At 54.2% G+C, this 19,976-nt stretch overlaps 2 protein-coding genes across 5 annotated transcripts in view; one reads left to right on the top strand and one right to left on the bottom strand.

Annotated features, from left to right (window-relative positions):
* Window positions 1-1,684: 1,684 nt before the first annotated feature.
* On the bottom strand, window positions 1,685-7,291 carry SEC22B (SEC22 homolog B, vesicle trafficking protein). Its single transcript, XM_088524414.1, has 5 exons — window positions 7,217-7,291; window positions 7,022-7,131; window positions 3,308-3,468; window positions 2,528-2,674; window positions 1,685-2,185 (listed from the first exon to the last, which is right to left on the bottom strand). The coding sequence occupies exons 1-5, from the start codon at window positions 7,289-7,291 to the stop codon at window positions 2,031-2,033; spliced, it is 648 nt and encodes a 215-aa protein (XP_088380540.1). The 3' UTR covers window positions 1,685-2,030.
* Window positions 7,292-7,732: 441 nt separating this feature from the next.
* Window positions 7,733-19,976, top strand: part of PACS2 (phosphofurin acidic cluster sorting protein 2) — a 59,002-nt gene continuing 46,758 nt past the window's right edge. For all 4 annotated transcript variants that reach the window (XM_088524413.1, XM_088524412.1, XM_088524411.1 and 1 more), the window contains exon 1: window positions 7,733-7,867. In XM_088524413.1, the coding sequence (XP_088380539.1) occupies window positions 7,740-7,867 (128 nt within the window). In that variant the 5' untranslated portion in view covers window positions 7,733-7,739. The remainder of the gene's footprint in view (window positions 7,868-19,976) is intronic.

The following is a 19,976-nucleotide window of genomic DNA, read 5'->3' as shown; positions in this document are numbered from 1 at the left end:
GCATCACCCACACACGTACCTGCTGTCATCCCAGCTGGCTTCAGTTACGGAGGGCTCCACCAAAAGGCCTGTGCCCTCTCATCCCCGTAAAAGGGGGGAGAGCATCCTCTGAACGCATGAAAATAACAGGCAGGAAACTCCACGCAGCAGAGGGGAGGTTTGAAAGCTTTTATTTCACTGCTGACAGCGGGGCTGCAGCAGGCAGCTGCTCACGGGGCTGCCGTTCGCTGCAGAGCACATCCCTCCCCTCGAGTCACCATCCAGGTACAGTCGGTGTCTGCTCACCTTTGAGGACCTACATTACACACAGACCTACATCACTGGGACATTCACCTGTTAGGGACACAATTTAGATTAAAAAATAACGCAACAATCTACAAAGTAACATAGGGGGGCGCCATGCAGAGAACCAGGTGATTTTAGAGTAGGTGACAGAGCGGTCACCAGGTTGATCCGCGGTAGACAAGTGCCATCTGCTTCCCTGCTACTCGAAAGAGGAGCCAAGACGGGCTGTGCTTCCAGCCGGGACGAGTGTCCCGTTCCCCATCCAGCAGCAGGAAACACTTTCACACCACAGTTTGCACTTCCAGAACTGCACAGGATCATGTGCTCTTAAAAGGTGCTGGGGAGCCCTGAAACTTCTTTCCGTGGTGGTGCCCATTCCCCACACAGTGACAGAAACAGGCACCCAAGTGCAGAAAAGAGCAGAAATGCCTGAGCTGCATATTTTCTTTTTTTTTTTTTTTAAAAAAAAAAGCTGACTGATAAAATGTTATTCCTAGCACAGATGGACAAAAATCACATTACATTGGAACTATATAGATTGGCCCATGAGAAATAAGCAGCTTATAGACTATTGTCCCACAGGGAGTTCTTCCTTCAGCTACAGCTTCAACTTCCCAAGTGAGGTAGGGAAAGGGTGGCAACAAGGGAAAAAAAGGTGACATTTCCAAAGGATTCCACTGCTTTGAAGTTGTTACCTGCCTGGATCCTTCACAAAGTTAAAACATTCATTGAGGAAACACTGCCTTTTCTTCACAGCAACATTCAGAGTTTGGGGGGGTTTTTTTGGTTGTCTGGGGTGAAATGAAGAGGGAGAAAAAAAATAAGCATCCCAGAGATGGCAGTTTTGACATGTTTTGGAAAGCACAGCTACAAAGAGGAAGGAAATAACAAAGTGAATCTACAGATAGAAGGGAAAAAAAGCAGAATGCTGATATTGCCTGCTCCGTGCCTGGTCCAACAGCATTTAAGCACCCTGTTCTTAACCCCATGGAAACAACTCTCATACACAGCTGTTGGGAGAGGGAAAGTGGACACTTAGAAACCTGCAGTTTAATTTTGTAGGAATTGATAATGGAGAAGTCTTCCAATGCCTCTCCTAGTACTAGCCAGAATGTATCTTAAGGCATAATTTAACATCCATTTGTTGCTAAAATAATTGGAAGTGTAACAAGCAAAGTTGTCAGAAAAGAACTCAACAACAGCTAGTTCAACAGATGTGAAAGCAAGCATCATATGTACAGTGCAGAACTTGCCTTCAAACAGGGGAGTCTTGCCTTAAAAAAAAAAAAAGAGAGCGAGAGAGAGAGAAAAGAAAAAAAAACAACCCAACAACTCCAGACCCAGATTCTAGAAAAGCAAACATTGCCAACACAAGGAATGTTCATTAGAGTCCAGTTCCCACTAGAGCTACGCAACAGGAGGCCGTACAGCGTGATTCTGCTACCTTGCACCCACTGACTGCTCCCAGAGCTCACCCCAGCAGGGGTGCACAACTCCGGGAGGTCAAACTCTACAGTCCCCTAGTGCAAACTGTCTCAGAGGAGAAGCCTGTAGTCAACAAGCCTTTATACCTACGGTTAGGATTCACTAAGACGTGTAGTACTCAGGTGTCACCTAACATTTCCAGGACATTCCCAGAAAGGTGAGGGTCCTCTGTGGATTCTAATGCACATCCCCGTGAACAGTGTCCTGCACAAATACACCTGCCAGGCTACAGGCTTTCCCTCTTCGTGACTGTTAGCTGCTCACAGCCACCAGAACCGCACATAGACGATCAACATGATAAAAAACACAGCGACGGCTGCAAGTTTGGCGTAAGTGGAACGCATGTTCAGGTACTTTGCATCCTGACGGTACTTCTTGGACAAACTGGACAAGTTGTTGGCCTTGGAATCAAGAGCTGTTAAAGGGAGAGGGCAGAGAAGTTAGTCCTGCGATTAACACAACCAGATGTTCCCCAAATCTTACATTCCAGGAGCTGCTCCGAAGCCACGGGAAGTGCAGTGGTCCCACAGAGCAGCCTGCCTTGTGCTACCTGCAGTGCCTGCCCCACCAGGATAAGGGCCACCCAAACATGGAGACACTACTGCTAGCTGCTGCGGCATGCAGCCGATGAAAATGAAATGCCCGTGGGCTCTGTTGTTTTCTCAGGAGATCAGGGATTGGAAAGTCCTTCCCTGAGGAGCGCCTTGTCTGCTCAGCCACCAAGGCACCGCACCCCACAGCGGAGCCGCCCCCGTACCTGAGAGCGCCTCTCCTCGCTGCAAGACCTCTTCGATGTTGGCCACCATAATTCTCTGCACGTCCTGCAGCTCTGTGTTGATGGAACCCAGGTTCCTCCGCGCCCGGCTGTCAATGTAGAGCTTCTTGGTTTTCTGGATGTAGGTGTCTGGAACAGGAGGTGACTGTCAGAGGAAAGGTTGATTTCCCCTACTGCTTGCTTTGCCAAGCACAGGAACCATAGAAAGGCACCCTCAAACAGGGATACGAAGGTGTGTGGGGTCCAACAGCATTCAGAGTTAGCCTAATGCTTCTTTTGCTGGGAAGTGGGAACGGATGGAGTTAAACAGCACAAGAGAGTCCTTGGGGCTCCTTGTTACACTGCTCTGCAGGGGCTGTCCCACCAGGCCAGCGGGGCCGCAGCCCAAGAGCAAGGAAGGGTGTCTGAGACCTTCCTGCTGCATGGCCAACAGATCCAGAGTTCTCCTTCCTCTTCCAGCACCCTAGCGGATACTGCTTCCCTCGCACTTTCATCCCACTCCCTTTCATCAAGGGCTCGAGTGCGCTGGAGAGAAGCTAAGAGTTAGAGAGACTCAAAACAGGGAAATTGAATCAAAGCACATTTACCATTTCCTGCTATTTCTCTACTTGCAAGTACTTCCAGCTCAAAACACTCATTTTTATAGTACCAAAAGGAAGTTGAAGTGGCATTTCCTGAAGCCAAGCTCAAGAGGATCCCTCGGCTCCTCGTTCCCACCCCTCCAAGAGGTTTCCCAGCTAGCCCCAGGGGGAGGGACCTCACCAAATTCAATGAAGGAATAGGGCCTGGAGACCGTTGGCACCCTCTTGCCATGTTGTTCATCAAATTCCGAGTGCAAGTCCTCCAGATATGCAAAGGCCAGTTTCTTGGGGAACGCAGCTTCACATAGGACCAGGTAACACACCCCCTTCTCAATGATGTAGCTAGGAGAGCAGCAGACACAGCATTAATCAATCAATTTTAATCAATCCTACCAAACATGTCTTTTCTTCTGCACATTAGTTTTCTTGTAGCGTCAGACCCTGTACTCACTCCAGGGGCCCTCAACATTGACTTCAGTGGAACGAAAGTTCGTCTGTGAGTATCACTAGCTTAGAAAATACGTATCTGCAATAAGATTTCTGATTTTGGAGTAGAAAAGCAAGGACACTCTCACACCTCCCAGGCCTTCTGCAGCCAGGAGGAGGAGGGAATACAAGAGCGCTTGCACCGAGCAGGGAAAAAGGCAACAGAGACAGCTCTAAGAGCACAAACAGGCACCCAAATTTCACAAAGAGCAAGCCCTGAAATCAGGACACCAAAGGAACCTGGTCTCAGGGGGCACTTTCCTCTTTGAAGGGCTGAGCGCCCCTTCCTCCCCAGCACTAACCTATCGGTGGCTGCTGCTTTTCACTTGCACCATCTGCAAAGCAGCTGGGGCAAAAGCCTCAGTGCTAGGAGGGATCCCACGAGTTCGCGTGCAGATGTGCAGCCTCCAAATGCAGCGGCGCTACCAGCTCTTGGCCTGCAGTGCTGGCAGCCTGAGAACTGCTGCTCCTGGCGAGGACAGAAGTTGGGTTCTCACCCTCCCGTCCCCCCCATTCCCCAATTCCCTCTTGCTCTTGGTGCTTAGCCCTGACCTTGGCTCGGGACACATTCCAGTGCCTCTGTCAGCAATCCAGAACAGGGGCTTTTCATTACAACTCAAGTAAAAAGCCCGCTGAAATATCCAGTAAAGTGGAGCCAGTCTTGAGATTTAGACCTGGCTAGACAGAAAAGTGGCTATTTAGGCTTTCCTGCAACTGTCTACTGTTGTGCAATCCCTACTATGTTTTCCTCCTTATTTGGCCAGTAGAAAAACAGAGGGAAGAGTATTTCACCTAGAGCTAAGGTAGTGGAGATGGCAGATAGCCCTGGACATACTCACAATGTTTATTCTCGGAGGGGGGGATTAAAAACTGCTTTTACTTTACCCTCCTTGGACTCGCCGTCTAGCACCAGCACGTAGCAGTCCGATTAGCACTCGCATTAACAGGGTATTAGAAAACTAACCCAGTTATAAGGCTACTGTAGTTAACTAAGTGCCTTAAAACATAAAACATGCTAGTAGATGCATCAAACTTCCATCTCTTTCCCACCATCCCTTAAAATACAAATCCTTTGAATTAGCCATTCTCTACTTGTAGTTTTGAGGCTCTAGATTATTCTCTTCTGCTGTCTCTATAGCCTGGATGCAAACATAGCCACACTGCAAAGAACAACTGAACTGCCCATCCTGAAGGAAGGCATTGGAGCTATACCCCTTTATGCAAGGGTGCCTGTGCAAGAAACTCTTCTGCCCTTTCCATGCCCTTGGCTTGAGCTGCTGCAGCCACAGCTCCACAGCACATCTCGCACCCCTGATCCTCCCTCGTCCTCAGAGACCTCCTTGCCAGCTCAGGTTTTCCCTGCAGCATCACCTGGAGCTTCATTTGACCATGGTCACGGGCAGAAAAGGTCTTTTAAAATAAAGCAAACCCGTGTGAGGCAGCAGCGCTCCCTGAGAGCAGCCCTGCCGGGAGAGCTGTGCGCTCGGCTCTGGCCGGCCATCCTGCCCACGGCTCTCCAGCTGCCTTTCCCAACTGGCTTCTCCCTGATGCAATACTAGGAGCCTTGGATCCAACATCAACCTGCCAGCAGTGCAGACAGCAAACACCGCACTCTGCCCTGCACTGGAAAGTTTCATCAACCTCAATGCAGCACCGAAAGGGGGTCCCTGCACCGCTGCACTTGTCCGTTCCGCACTGCAGCTGCTTGGGCAGCTGCTTGGCAGGGCTGCACACAAGGGTAGACACCACAGCTGGCCACTTACGACTTCGCTACTCCAGATTTCCACACAACAGCTTTAGCAACTAGATTTCCTATATTTATTTTGGATCTTTTGAAACAGGAAAGCTTAATCCCTATAGCCGGTACTAGTGGCAAGGGCCAAGGGTTGTTTTCAACGTGATGGGGTAGGAGCAGTTATGCCATTAACCAGCCAAAGGTCACCTAATGACGACTCCACAGGTGCTGCTCTACCTGCATGGCCACGTGTACCGAGTATCGTGCCTGAAAGGGTAGCACAGCTCCCAGATCTGAAGTCTAATTGTTACATTTAACAGAACCTGCTTCAGCAGCCCTGGTTTGAGCTTCACATTTCATCCACGACACAAGTCTTTTCTCTGAACTGACCAAGCAAAAAACACTCACCATCACTTCAGCAAGTTCAGCAATATCCTCAGCCGCACTTTACATTTTGCACCACAAAACGCTCTGTCCTGCTGCCTGCAGCAGCCAGAGCTCTGATCTGGCACAAGGGAAGATGTGCTGCATGGTCACCAGTCAGCACTATTGCAGACTAGGGCTCAGAGGCCTCCCTCTCTTCTCCTTACTGTAGCACGATTACAGGAAGTACCTTTTTAATGACCCCAAAGTCATCTTCTCTTCACACAGGTCCTGTCTTAACATCCTCGCTTAAAACCGAGCCCTCACTTGAGTGCTGTGCAGCTGGGGACTGACTCAGGCCAGGGGCAAGACGCTCCTTTCCTCCCTGCTCAGGCAGCTGGGCACAACCCCCGCTGCTTTTCAAACCACGAACCTGCCCAAATTCCGCTGGTGCTGCTGAAACCACCCATAGGAGATCCTGGTTTCCTGGGCAGCATAAACTGAAGAGAGTTCCCGGACGTTTTTCATGTAGGTCTAGAAGCAGCGCAGCGAGGGATTTGCTAGGCACCGCAAGGGCTCTTTCCCAAGCCCCCAGCATCAACCAGAGACACATGGGGATCTCCGAGTGCGGTGCCAGGGACACATTTAGGACCTGGCAGCTCTCTAAAAGACTCTGTGCAGCACTTTGCAGTTAACAACGCCCCAATCGCACCAGCACTACTAGAATCAGTGCCCCAGGCACTCCCCTGTAAGTCTCTGTTATCAGGGACAACCAGAAGCCGGAGAAGGAAGGAAAAAAATCTTGTAATAGTCAATCACAAGAAACACTCGCCTCGAAACACCAGAGCTTTTGCCCAAGAGGAGGCCGACAGCCCTTTGAGAAGCTTCCCCCTTCCCAAAAGCTGGAGTACGAGGTATCCCCGCGCAGCGGGAGGGCTCCTGCAGCTGGGCAGCCAGCAGGACGGGCGCCCACACGGCCAAGGGGCGCCCGCACGCCTCCGCCTCGCTGCTCTTGCAAACCAGGAGCTGCTTTCAGAACAGAATCACTTCTGCTCAGAGTTTGACTTGCAATCTTGGCCATAGGTCCTCCAGCAATTTGCCCGTTAAGCAATTAAAGGCTGTGCTAAAGCAAGAAGCCCTTTGCTCCAACACAAGCTCACCCGCTCTCCTCCCTTTGGCTGTGTGAACGCGCCCCTGCTGGCGCCCCCCCGCCGCCCAGCAGCGGGCGGAGAGGCCACGCTGGCCTGCGCCAGGCCCGCAGCGCGGAGCCCCGGAGCCCGGGGCGAGCGGGCAGCGCGGCGCGGTACTCACTGGAAGGCCATGGCGCCCGCCTCGAGCGTGCAGCGCGTGGGGGACTGCTCGTTGAGCTTGCGGAACAGCTGCTTCGCCTGGCTCTGGTACTGCTGCAGGTCGCGGCCTGACTGAGAGGGGAGCGAGGCCGTGAGCGCCGCCGCCCGCTCGCGCCCCCCGCCCGCCCGCCCGCCGCCCCGCGCGGCCCCGCCGCACCTGCTCGTCCTCCTGCATGGAGGCGGCCAGCGGGAGCCCGTCGGCCACGCGCGCGATCATGGTGAGCAGCACCATCCTGCCGCCCGCCCTGCTGCCACGGAGCCGCCGGAAGCGCCGCGCCACGTCCGCTTCCGGCGCGGCGCAGCGCCCGGGCGGCAACGCGGCCCCGGGACTGAGGGGCCGCCGCACCGAGCGCCACCGCCCCGCGGGAGCCACGCCCCCGTGCGACCGCTCCCGCGCGTGACCACGCCCCTGATGAGTCACGCACCGTCCGCGTTCAGCAACGCCGCGCCCCGTTTAGCCACGCCCCACATTTAGCCACGCCCCGCGTTTAGCCACGCCCCCTTTAGCCTCACCCCTACTTAGCCAAGCCCCCGCCTTCCCCAGAGAAGCCCCGCCCCCTGCGGTGTAGCCCCGCCCCTGCCGGCCGCAGCCCCGCCCCGCGGCGGCGCCCCGCCCCCGCACGTGACGCTGGCGGCGCGGGGCGGCGGCGCGGCGCGGCGGGGGGCGCCAGGCGGCAGCCATGGCGGCGGCGGCGGAGCGCGGCCGCCTCAGCTTCCCCGGCGGCGCGGGCGCCCTGGGCCGCCCCGTGCCCATGAACCTCTTCGCCACCTGGGAGATCGACGGCTCGAGCCCCAGCTGCGTGCCCAGGTAGTGCCGAGCGGCCCGAGCCCCTGCGCCCCGGGCGGGCGGCGCCCCTCGCAGGCCGCCGTGAGGGGCCGCTCCCCCGCCCGTCCCCGCCGAGCCCGCGGCGGCTTCCCCGCGGCCAGGCCCCCCGAGCCCCCGCGGGGGCAGCGCCGGCTCTGGGGCGCGTGGAGCCCGCGCAGCCCTTGGGGGAGCGTCGCCGCCCCGGGCTCCCGCCGCGCCCCGCCTCGCCGCGGGAGTTACGGAGCCGCCGCGCCCGCCGCCCTCCAGGACTCGCCGTTCCGCAGCGCCGTTCGTGCTGCGGCTCCCGCGCGCTGCCCGCGAGCGCGGCGAGGCCGGGGCCGCCTCCGCGCGCACCGGGACCCGCGCGTGGCCGGCGGCTCCCGGCAGCGCAGGTCCCGGGAGGCCGCGGCGGAGCCGGGAGCGCTGGGGCCGCGGGCGCCGCTCCGGCGAGCGGGGCGCAGGTGCCACCGGGGCTCCCTGCGCCCCCGTCCCTCTCGCCGCGCTCCCCTTGGCTGCTGCTCCGGGCGGCCGCGGCGGGATGCCGGGCTCGCCGTGCGGCCGTGCCCCGTGTGCCGGGCACGCAGCGGAGCCTGGCGGAGCGCGGGGCGGGCAAGGTCCGGGTGCGAAATGCTGCGCTCTCCTACCGCTAAACACCGCGTCTCGTGGTGCTGCATCGGGCTGGTGCTTTGCATTTTATTACAGGCTTTAAGCACGAATTTGTCGGAGAAGGCAGGGAGTTTGAAAGCCTCTATAAGTTACTTGGTGCTTTAAGTTCATATTGCAATGATTTTTCCTGGGACACAAGGATGTTTAGGATGTTAAAGCGGGAGAGATTGGGAAGAAAACCATTCTGCAGGAGAAACAATATTCAGAATGAACATCCCATTCAGGCACCCGACTGCTGGGCCGTGGAAGGAGGCTGCCCATGGGCCAGGCACTGTGGAGCTGCCTTGGTGCCTTCTGAGACTTCCACCCCTTACAAGTTCCCCCCAAGCCTGTGTTGACAAACAGCCCTCTGCGGGTGAGGAGGAGTCTGGACTTGGTGGACGCTCAGAGGATGTGCAGGACGGGCTCGCCTGTTTGGGGAGGAAGTGTTGCTTCCTTCTTTCTTTTTTTTTTGGTGCAATAAATCTTGCTCCATTTCTAAAGCCTTTCTCATGCAGTGACTCGGAGCAGCGCCCGAATCTGTGCCCGTGCTGATCCCCTGCTGTCCCAGGGCTGTTACTGTGGGTATTTCTCTTTGCCACGTACGTGTCATGGGCACTGGGATGTTGGTGTGAACAGAGCTTGCTGGTGAGGGAATTACGGATGAAGGACTTGTGGGGCATTGCACTGCGTGGTGGTCGGAAGCACTGGGTTGCGTTTGCCCTTGTGCAGATGGGATGGCTGAGAAAGGGGCAATTCCCTAAAGCCCTGCTATTCAACAGGCTCTTCAATATGGAATTCCATATTTTGCAAGTTCATTCTGCTTGGGGGTCTTCAGTAAAATCTGGAAGGCTCTCGGGTGCCCCTGCAGCGCTCTCTTGGGCAAGAGGCTTGTTCTTCCTCTACCCTGAGGAAGAATGAGTGAAGAGCTGTGCCATTATGAGCTACAAGAGCAGTGGGTGCTTTGCCCTGATGCTGCTCTCCCAGTCTCTTCTGCCCATTGAAGAAACCATTCTGTGCATCTTTGACATGTGCTTGCTCCTCTGCTGGTGGCGTAAAAATAAAAACACAACCTGCTGAGCAGCTGCTGTTTGGAGGTTTTCCAGGGGTGGTAGTGACCCCAGTGCCCCAGGCAGGCAGGAGGCTCTGCCGACCACGCGCTGGGGTTTTGTGCAAGGTCGCCCTTCTGGGTGATGACCCTCAGCTGGCCCGGTGTCCTTCCAGATGCCTGAGAGCCACGGGCTCTTTTGCTGTGCAGAAGTGTTTCTGAAATGCTAGTCCTTTCCTTTAGTCATCCCAGAAATGTGACTCAAACTCTTACTATCTGGGTGTAGCTGCTGCATACCAGAAGGGAGAGATGCCTGCCTTGTTCTCCCCCTTTTCTGGCTTTTGTGCACTGAAATGCTTTCCTTTGTGCAAGGACACACACCTCTGAAAAGCAAGGCTTATGTCCTTGTAGGCTGATTGTAAGGGGATTAAACCTTTCTCCTTGGTTTCTTCACAGCGCAAAACAGGAGTTATTCACGCGTGGTGTTTTTGTTCCTCTCCCCTCCCAGCTCTGTTGAAGAAGCGACAGCAGGACACGCTCCTGTCCCATCTTGCAGGAGCCCCCTGTGAAGGTAGCAGTGGGGATGGCGGAGAGATTCCTCGTACTAAGAGAGGAGTCAAGGAATAAAATGTTGTCCAAAGGGGGTCTGCTGGAACAGGTTCCCCTGTTTGGGATGGGGTTTGCTCTGCTTCTAGCTTTAGTTGTTGAAAACATACTTAGTTGCAAACGACCCCGTTAAACCTTGAACTGTGAAGCTGGGACATACTGCAGCAAGAACTGTGTGTGGGGCAGCTGTGGCTGGGTAATACCAAGCAGGCCCATACAGCAGAGCTGGAAAACTGAGGCCCTTTCCTGGGTAAGAGAGTCCAGGAGCATCCCCTGGCCTTGAGCAGGAGGTTCTTCCCGCAGGGATGCGGCTGCTCTGCAGGCTGTGGGGCAGCTCCCCACGACGGGCGCTTGCACCAGCCCTCCGCGGATGTCCCGAGGCCATGGGGACGAGCGGGGCGAGGTGTGGATGTGCAGCGGCCGGGCTGATCTAGTGGCTCGCTAGTGCCCCCGGCTACCTGCTGCTCGTCCGGTGCCAGCTCCTGCCGCCTCCAGCTGCTCCGTCTCGCCGAAGCACCAAACTCCTCCAACAGCACCAGACTCCTGGCTCGAGCTGCTGCGTCGTGTGGGCCAGCACTCGAGCCCTGCAGGACCCTGGCCTGGCTCAAGCAGGGTGAGAATGGGCCGTGGCGTCAGAGGAAGGCGCGCAGATCGCTACAGGAATAAACAGGATCAGGTGATGCTACCTGGACAAGTAATTAAAATCACTGATTAATTCAGGTAGGAAGAGATGTTGATTTAAGTGCATCTTAATCTTCTGATTCACTGGTATGCTGACATTTAGGAAGCAGAACTCTTGTTTGCTAGGATAACTGCTGACGTGTTCATCTGGAACTGGCTGTAGTTTTTTGGTACATTTGGAACGAGGGAAATGTCTAATTACTCAGATGGCTACGTGCGTCCCGCAAGCGCTTGCTTGGAGGCTTTGTTTTGACTTGGAGTGGTGTGTAATGCCTAGTGTTTTGCCACTAAAGGGAACTGGAATACAAATGAGCACAGAGCATGGGCTTTAAAAATTGCTAAATAAAACTAGCTTAAAGGTTTGAGGTGATTGAGGAAAGCATCCAAGACTGAGTATTGGAGATGAGACGCTGGGGTAAAGCGGCCAGAAACGGCTCCTGGTGGCTCTTGGGGCGCTGGGCTGGAGGGCTGAGCGGCGACGTGTTGTTCCTGGGGCCGCTCGGCGTGTGGACGTGGGGACTTTGCTGTCCCCAGCTGTGGGGACGCTCTGTGCTCCTGCGCCACGGGAGCAGGCGGCCCTGCCGCTCTCCAGGAAATAAGAGCTCCGTCGAGTGGGAATGTTGACACTCTCCATCCCTCATCAGCTCTGCGTGTGCAGATGATTTCTGTGTCAGGCTTGTGGCTGTAGCGTATTAGCTTATGAAATGATTTGCATAATGGATTAATCAAACGGCAACCAAACATCCCTCTTCTCTGCCAAAAGAAGAAAAGCAGCAACCCGGCCCTTACAAGAGGCCATTATGTTCCTTTGCAACCCTTAATCTTTCTTTTTCCGAGAGCCCGTGGTGTTTTGGCCTTGCGCAGGAAGCTGGCCTGCTCGCTAGCTTTATGTGCGTCACGTCTTGGCAGCTTTTTCTAATTCTTTGGGGCCAAATTTTGCCACCGTTGTGGTGACCTTCTAGGGAGGGTATTTCCTATGGAATTGGTGGCCAGCTGCCAAACGACTCTGTATTGCCAGGCTCTTCGCGAGGCTTCGTCTTTCTATTGCCTTGCTGGAGACAGGGAAGTTGCTCTGGGCCTCCCGTGTTCCTCCAGACCTGCTCTCTTTCCATGGGAAGTCAGGGAGCAGAAGGAAGAGTGGGAGCAGGGGGCCCTCGGCGTATTGCTGTGAGCAGACAGGAACTGGTCACAGGATCTTATTTTTCCTGTGTTTTTTAGCTACCTGTGAGGCAGTAATTTCCTAACACACGTGATCCTGCAGCCCCAAACAAGACATCAGTGTGTGCCCGTGCTCAGCTGACAAACGGCACCTCGCAAACCCGAGCGGATGCCACTGTGCGGATGATAAGAGACTTAAGTGCCTAATTGAATGTGATAGCGTGAAGCTCTTCTCCTGGTGAGCTTTAATTGGATTACAGAGGCGCACAGCCATGCGGAGGCTGCAGGGCAGGCAGCCAGCGCACAAGGAGAGGGGATCCTTGCTAATCACTCGTTTGAAACCACGAATTGCCAAGAGCTCTCTCCGAGGGGCAGCACAGCCAGCGCTGCGGGGCTGCTCGGAAGGGGCTCCCCAAAAACTGCTGCGCCTCTCCTATGGGGACTGCACCTGGAGACCCTGCGTGAGGGTGAGGGGGACTAGAGGAGCGGCTCTGCAAATCCCCCTGTGACCGGAGGGCACTTGCTCCCTATGTTTGGAAAAACAGGCGTCTTGGTGCGTGCTGGAGCCTGGGACCTCTTTGCTCTTCTGGACCCGCTTGGGCCCTTCTCGACGTGCGCTGGGTGGCTCGTCACGAGCTGCGCCCGCCTCGCGGAGCGCCTGCCTGTGCCTGCGCCTCTCCAGCAGCGGTGGAGAGTCCATAGGCCAGTCCGGCTCCCAGTGCTGCTGCTCGTTTTTGAGCGGGAGCTCGCGTGCTGGGGGTCTCCCGCAATATAAGCTCTAAGGTGAGGGGTAGCCGTGGCACCTAAAGGTGCCGCTGTGCTGGAGCTCGGCTCCTAGAGGCTGAGCTGCCTCCTTGGAAGTGCCTGTGCCAAAAGCAGAGCGTTTGGCTTAGCGCTCTTTCAAAAGAGCTGGAAATCTGCGTTATTGCTCAGATCTGACTTCAGAAGAGCTGTCAAGGAAAATAGCATTTGTTGTCCTTTAAGCAGAAGGATTTAGCACAAAATATCACCTTTGATGTTCTGCGCGCCGTGCTGCTCCCCCGCGGTCCCCGCTCTGGTTTGGAGCCTTAACCACTTCTCCATGCGACACCCGTGCATGCTGGAGATGCCCCGGAGGCCGTGCGTGCCGCTTGGGCAGAGAGCAGGACACTGGCAGGACACCGTGGGGAGCCCGCCGAGCTCTTGTGCTTCTGCTCTGCGCTTCCAGGGCTGCTGGTGCAGGGCCCGGCTTCGCAGCTCGGCAGCTTGCGCGGAGGCTTCCCTTGTACGTGCTCCCCAGCGGGCGCCGAGCCACATCTTGATATAGAGCAGAGAAGAACCCCCGTAAAGAGATTCTTGGGAAGCCTCATCTATATATAGGCTATATGAGCTTGTATCCCCTTTCTGCTGAGAGGAAAATCTGCTGCCTGTGGAACATGGTTAAAGCAGCTACACCCCAGCCTCCGAGAGCCCGCCCGGGGCTCGCGCACGCAGTGTCCGCGGCACCGCGGCCGTGGGCCCGTGCGGGGGTCCCCATGTGCCCTATCACAGCGGGCACCTGTCCGTGTGCTTGCAGCGGCCCCCAGCTCCTCAATGTCAGAAAAAAGGCCCCACTTTTTACACTGGAGGGGCTGGTTTCTCTCTCCTGTCTTGTAGGGACCTTGTCTGGTGGTTTAAGTCTGTTTTGGTGGGAACCTTGGCGAGGTGAGCGCTGCCTTTCCCGAGCCCATCGAAGTGGCAGGGCTGTGGGAGGACGTCTCCTCGCATGCGCAATTACAAATATAGCAGGATCGTTTGAGGTCACTAAGTCTTGGGTTTCCTCAGGGAGAGCGCACCTCAGCTGGAGGCTGGGCTAGAGCTACTTTTGAGGGCCTCTGGAGAGGCCGTTCTCGAAACGGGCATCTGTGGCTTGGGCTCTAGTCTCATGACAACCCTGCAAACTCTCCAGCCCATCAGCTGTGTGCGCAGGATCTTTACTTCACATTGGTGCTTGCGTCCTGATTTCCCTGCTGCCTCAACTAAGCGAAGTCGGTGGTTTGCGCCGGGGACGGGGGCGCAGCAGAGCAGTCGCCGTATCCGTGGTCCTGCTGTGGGGAGCCTGTGGGATTGGGGCTCCCTGCCCTTTTCCTGATCCATCCAGGCAGTGTGTAACTACACGGGATTTCAGCGTTCACCAGCCCTGTGCCTCCTACGGTAAAGCTGTGATAGCTCTTTCACTGAGGAGCCCTTGGAGATGTGCACGGAGCTGTGCAGAGTGTCCTGGCACGCTCCGGGGGAGATTATAGCCAGTTTTTATTAGCTCCTCTGAGGCTGATGCGTATCTGGTGGCTGTCTGTGAGCTACCTGCTTAGGCGGATCCCTGTCAGCACCTCTGCCTTGCACCCATGCAAATGTTTGAGAGTTCACATGGCAAAACGCATCCGAGAAGGGTCTTCCTGGGGGCCTGGGGAGATTGTTTGGCCTGGATCAGTTCCCTGCTGTGTTTTGCTGCAGGCCTGTCCGGGTGGTTGTTCTTGCAGGGCTTGAGGATGAGGACAGAGCCGGAGGAGGTAGGGAACCTGTTTAATGTACTGCTGCTGTGGGAAGGGCATCAAGTGGAAGGAATTAAAGTCTGTTAGAGCTTGTCTTTCCTTTCCTTGGGCTCTGCCTCTTCCAGCCAGCTCCAAGGATGGGAGGCCTCGGGTGGGAGGAAGGTTTTGGGAACTGGGATGTGTGCCCGAGCCTCTTGGCGAGGAGATCACCAGCCAGCTACTTTATTCCTGGAATAATCAGCAGCGTAACCAAAGCCACCGGAGGTGGTTTGGGGTGTAACTGAATCTTCCACACCGATTCTTATGCAAATGCAAACATGTGCTCCTGCTTTCTAATGGGACAAGCACGAATGCAGGTGACTCGATTCGGAACTTGGCGTCCCTATGCTGAATCTTTAATTGCCAATGACTGGGTAGCACGAGTGTGACTTGCAGAGCTGCATCCGTAACGGTGTCTCCTGGTCCTCCTACGTGGGCAAGCGGCATTTCCTTGTGTAGGTTCTGGCAGAGGCTTTGGTGTGTGCAACGCTGGAGCTTCCCTTCGCCTTAGCGCAGCGGGTCAGCAGCAACTTTGGACATTTTAATCCCGAATTTGCTTTGCTGATGTGTTAGGGTGCTTGAAGATAAATTAGATTACCTTGAGTTCTGCAGGAAACGAAGCGCCTCATGTATTTAACACCAAATGGGCATCATTTTAAGCTTCTAGGAAATATTTATAGTGTCTATCTAGAAGATCTATAACTATGTGTTGACAAATACTTTTATTAGAATTATTTTGAGCTCCTGTAGGAGTTTGGTGTCTACAATCTCCCATCATAGCTTCAAAATTAGGCTTGTTGTTTTCTTAAATGTACCATGTGGTCAAAAGCACGTGCGCTTAATTTCTTTAAAATATAAACAGCCTAGAAATGTTTGCTGTTTAGGCACAAAATATCCAGCCGGAGACTGTAAGCATTTCCATGCTTCTACAAGAAATGAGAGTAATTGTATAATAAGCAAAGATGCGTGTGGCTTAATTTGCCTCCCATCTGGCATTAGTTAAATTGGTGTTTTCTTCTGCGTGACCTTTTGGGGTGGGGGAAAATTATGAAAATAGAGGATATGGCTGTAGAAGACCTTGCTGGGCCGTGCAGGCCCCGCGTGGAGCGGCGCGCGGGCCGGGCTGGCCCCGGCGCCTGTCGCTGCGCGGGTTCCCGAGGGCGAGAGCGGCTGCTGGAGCTGACAGAGCTGTTGCCTGTCCTGTGCGTGCTCCTTCCCCGGTGCCTAAATCCGTGTGCAGACTGAGCGGCTGCGCTGCAGCAGGAAGAGCTTCCTGTCTAAAAGATGGCTATTCTTAGAGCACCATTCATCATAAATCTCTAGCATTTCTCTACTACTCTCCTCGCTGTCCTCCTGCCTTTCCGCCCTCCCATCTGCCTGCTGATTTACACTTCATGGGGTCGGCTCCAAGTCCCTCAGCCTTCCTCCTCGGGCTCTTCCCCTTGGACAGTTTTCCGTGTCCAAAAGACCATTTCAAAACGCCGTCTTTCATGAAAATGTATCTGCGTGTTTCTAACTGCCAGAAAGATGATATGCTGCTTTGCCTATCACGTTGCAGCCACTGCCTTAAAATAAGGATTTGGAAGGAAAGCTGAGAACTGCAAGAAGTGGCTCATATATATTTCATGTTGCTAGTGGCTCACTAGGAGCAGAGCTTCTTTTTATTTGCTCTGCTCCCTCTTTCCTGCGCTGAACCCGAGCGTGTGCCGGCGTGCGAGGTGCTCAGACCTCCCTTCCTGGCTGGCAGGACGTGTGTCGTGTTTCTGCCAGGGTTGTGCTTTCCTCGCTTGTTGGGGGCTGTGGAGGCCTTGTCCTTCATTCCGGAGCTGCCCTTGCTTCACGAATAGACACGGACTGTCCTCCGGTCCGTGAGCTCTGCCTGCTCATGCTCAGCCCTAACGGGGTCCGAGTTACAGTGTGGATGCCAAAGAAAACCCAAGGATTTGCTCCTCCTCCTATTTAGTATGCAGCGCCCAATGTGTAAAGCTGCTCACTGAGATGAAAATATGGTGGTTCTTCTACACCTTGGCCCTTGGGGATGTCCTGAGGGCGAGAAGATGGAGCCACGTGCGTGTTGTTCTTGGTGTCCCGTGTGGACGCTGGTGGCCTCGAGTTTTGAAGGCCGTTTGCTGTGGCAGCGTTCGGGGGCTTTGCTTGGCCTCGCAGCGTGGCCCTCCCGCAGCACGGAGCGGCCCGGTGCGCGTCAGGGCTCCGCGCCCCCGGTGCGCGTCAGGGCTCCGCGCTCCTGCAAACCCCCGAGTGAGCGCTGGAGTCGGGCAGTTCCGCACAGCCCTGCCGGGAGAGGAAGGCTCTCCGCCATGGAGAGCCCTCGGACGAAGCCCTTGAGCTAGAACAGCCACAAGATGATTTCTCTTTGCCCTTTCTTGCTCTCGCTCTTTCTGGTGGGGGTCAGATTTGCTGATGGTTCACATTTTAGCTGGAAAAAAGTGCCCCTTGTTAGGCTTCTGGTATGTCTGTATGCAACCAAAAATGCCGAGTGGGCTGGGAATAGCGTCCAGTGAAGTTGTATGAGCTTCTTGGAGCTTCTTTGTTCAAAGAAATTCCTTTCTGTTGTTGTTGTTCTCACCCCCCGACAGCCCACCTCTTTTCTAGAGGACGTGCTGAGGTGTAATTCACACTCACATGTCTGAAGAGAAAAATGCACAGCTGCAAATACATTTTTTAGTGACACTTATTGTTAAAGCGTCTCTGAACAGATTTGCAGCCCCTGCGGCCAGGGAATCAGAATGTGGTAGCAAAGGAGATTTTGTTGAAGACATTTGGCTTTGATTTTTACCAAGCTCTGAAAGCTTTTTAATAGCTTGTGACTTCTAAGTTTGATGCAGAAATATCTGGGAAATATCTGGGACAGAGTAGTTCCATAGTGGGGGAATTAGATGTGCTGTGTTCCTGCTAATGGTCTCCTGGGCTGTCCTCGTTCCAAAATGATACCTCATTTTCCAAGCTGTGTCAAGAGGTTTCCTCTCGTGGGTAAATGTGGCCTCTCCCCCAGCTCCCTGTCTCTCTCTGCAGCTTCAGGGGTGAAGCGGAGGCACGACTTAGTGTTTTAGAACATATAATTGTGTTCATAATTCATATGTATATATGTTGATACCATTTTAAGGTCAGCTGTGTCTTTGTGCTCACTTTCAGCTGCTGAAACAGTATTAAAAACCTGGTGGCAGGGTCAAAGAATGCAATCTTTGTGGCTTTCTGATTGTGGACGTGGCTGGCCTGGTGCTGAGGATGATGCCAAACCATGGCCTGGGAGAGCTCATGAAAATTGCAGGGGAAATCCTAAAATGGGAGGTATTGCTCTGCCAATCATAAGATGTGGCAAGGTGCTCTCAGCATGGTTTGGGTTTAAGTGCTCAGGCTCCAGAGGAAAAGAGTGGGAAGGAACATGGATTTGCATTGCACTGTAACGGATAGGCACAAGGGAACAGGTTTAGCTTCTACAGGCGCCTGAAACTGAAAATTTCTTATATGATCTTTTTAAATCTCAGCTCAACATGCCAGAAAAAATGCCTTAAAATAAAAGCAAATGATTTATATATATATACTTTTTGTATATTAGCGCATTTGAAGATGCGTGTGGAAATCTGAGCTTGGTGCTCCTGGTCCTAAACATATAGACTCTGTAAACATGTTTCATCTCTGGGTAGCCCCAGGCTCTGCATGCTGATACCTGCAGTGAGTGTGGTGAAAATTGGAGGCTGGGTGCCGTCCTGTGAGCCACAGAGGTACCAAGTGAAGGACACGTCCCGTCCTGGAGGTTGAAATGATGTTGTGGCACCGGATGCCTCGGCCCTGTTTCATCCCTGCGGATGATCCTGCAGCGTTTCCGCAGCAGCAGCCGCCTCTGCAGCCCAGCCTTGGGCACCCGCTTCCCGGATGCTGATCCTGTCCCGCAGGATGATGCCGATCCTGTTCCTCGCTCCACGTCACGTTGGCATTAGCCCATCGTGCCACGCAAAGGAATTAACCTCTTCAGGATGCTGAGGCGGGCCTGGCTGTAGCGTTTGGTCTCCCTGCATGAGCTCTCAGCTCCTGTTCCCAAATGGAGTAACTTTATTTTAATGCTTGCTGGGCTTCCTGGTACCCCCTCCCAGCAGAGAGCCTTAATTTGCTGCTGAGGAACAGCCACCGGGCATCCAGCCTCGGTTGGTTTGTGCCTCATTTACCTGCATCTCTTGGTCCTGAAAGGATTCTGTAGCACACCTGTAGTTTATCTTGATGAATCCCAGTTCAGTGGGAACTGCTAGGCCTCACAAACGGTTATGGGGACCAAGCTCTTATCTTCAGCTTCAGAAATGTTACAGGGTTCTGGAAGAAATTCTGTGCAGTGAGGACCAAGCTCTCAGAGCACCCTGTGTCCATCACAGGTTACTAGTTTGCTCGTTTACATAGGTGAGACAGACGTTTATTCAGATATTTTTGACAAATTGCACTAACAGGCCCAGACATTTGGGTTGCTCTGCTGGTCCCTTATTGTTTTCAGGAATGCAATACCAGCAACGGTGCTTAAGAACTGTAATATCTAAATAATATTGAATCTCTGCTTGCAGCTCGGCTTCCGACAGCTGCAGAAGGGGATTAGAATATTAAGCAAATGCAAATGTTTCTCCAGAGCAAATTGCTGTGTTCTGCCACCACTGCAAACGTTTGGCACTGCTGGCCTTTCCGAACGCCTGTAGTCAAAATCCCTTCCTCCCCCCAGAAACATGGAGGTGTGAAAGCTTTGGGGGAAAGATGGCAAGGGCGAGTGGCCAGGTGCCCCCCTTTTCCCTTGAGGAATGCGATGCAATCTCAATCATGAGTTGTTTTTTTTTTTTTTTGTTTTTTGTTTTTTGTTTTTTTAGAAAAAAAGAAAGCAATGGTTGTTTGCAACAAATTTATTTTTTCAGTAGCAGCTCTTAAAGTAGAGCATACAGGGTATATTTAGATGTGAAGAAGAAAAGATGTGTTTTAAGTACTGTTGAGAGACGTTTTGAGATCAGCTGGGGCCTGGCTGCCCCCTCGCAGGAGGAGAGCTGGGAGGGTGGATGAGAAGCAAACGCGAGGCGGTCGGCAGTGCCGCGGCAGCCGTCGCGACGCGCTTCCTCCCCGCGCGGTACCGGGACGGCCGCGCGGTGCTGCAGGTCCCTTCCCGTCCAAATCCCCGTGGTCTCCGCGCTGGAGGAAGGCGAATCGCCCTGGTGGTTTGGTTGGTACTTGCATCACCGCGGCTGACTCTTGGCCTTCCTGAAATCTCACCGGCTCCCGGAGCCCCCTTGTTCTGTGGCTGCCCTCCCGGCTTTCTGAGCACTGCAGCAGGCGGTCTGCACATGAGCAAGCGCTGCCCGGAGTGTTATATTTGATGGAGGAAATGCAAGGGAGAGGAGTGCAATGCAGCCTCCATCCAGAGGTGCAGATTTTTCTCCCA

This window comes from Tinamus guttatus, unplaced genomic scaffold (genome assembly GCF_059628265.1).
Source record: "Tinamus guttatus ecotype Peru unplaced genomic scaffold, ASM5962826v1 Tinamus_guttatus_pri_ptg000211l, whole genome shotgun sequence".
Taxonomy (NCBI): Eukaryota; Metazoa; Chordata; class Aves; order Tinamiformes; family Tinamidae; genus Tinamus; species Tinamus guttatus.
The sequence above is the reverse complement of the archived record's forward strand: the minus strand, read 5'-3'. Positions and strand labels throughout refer to the sequence as shown.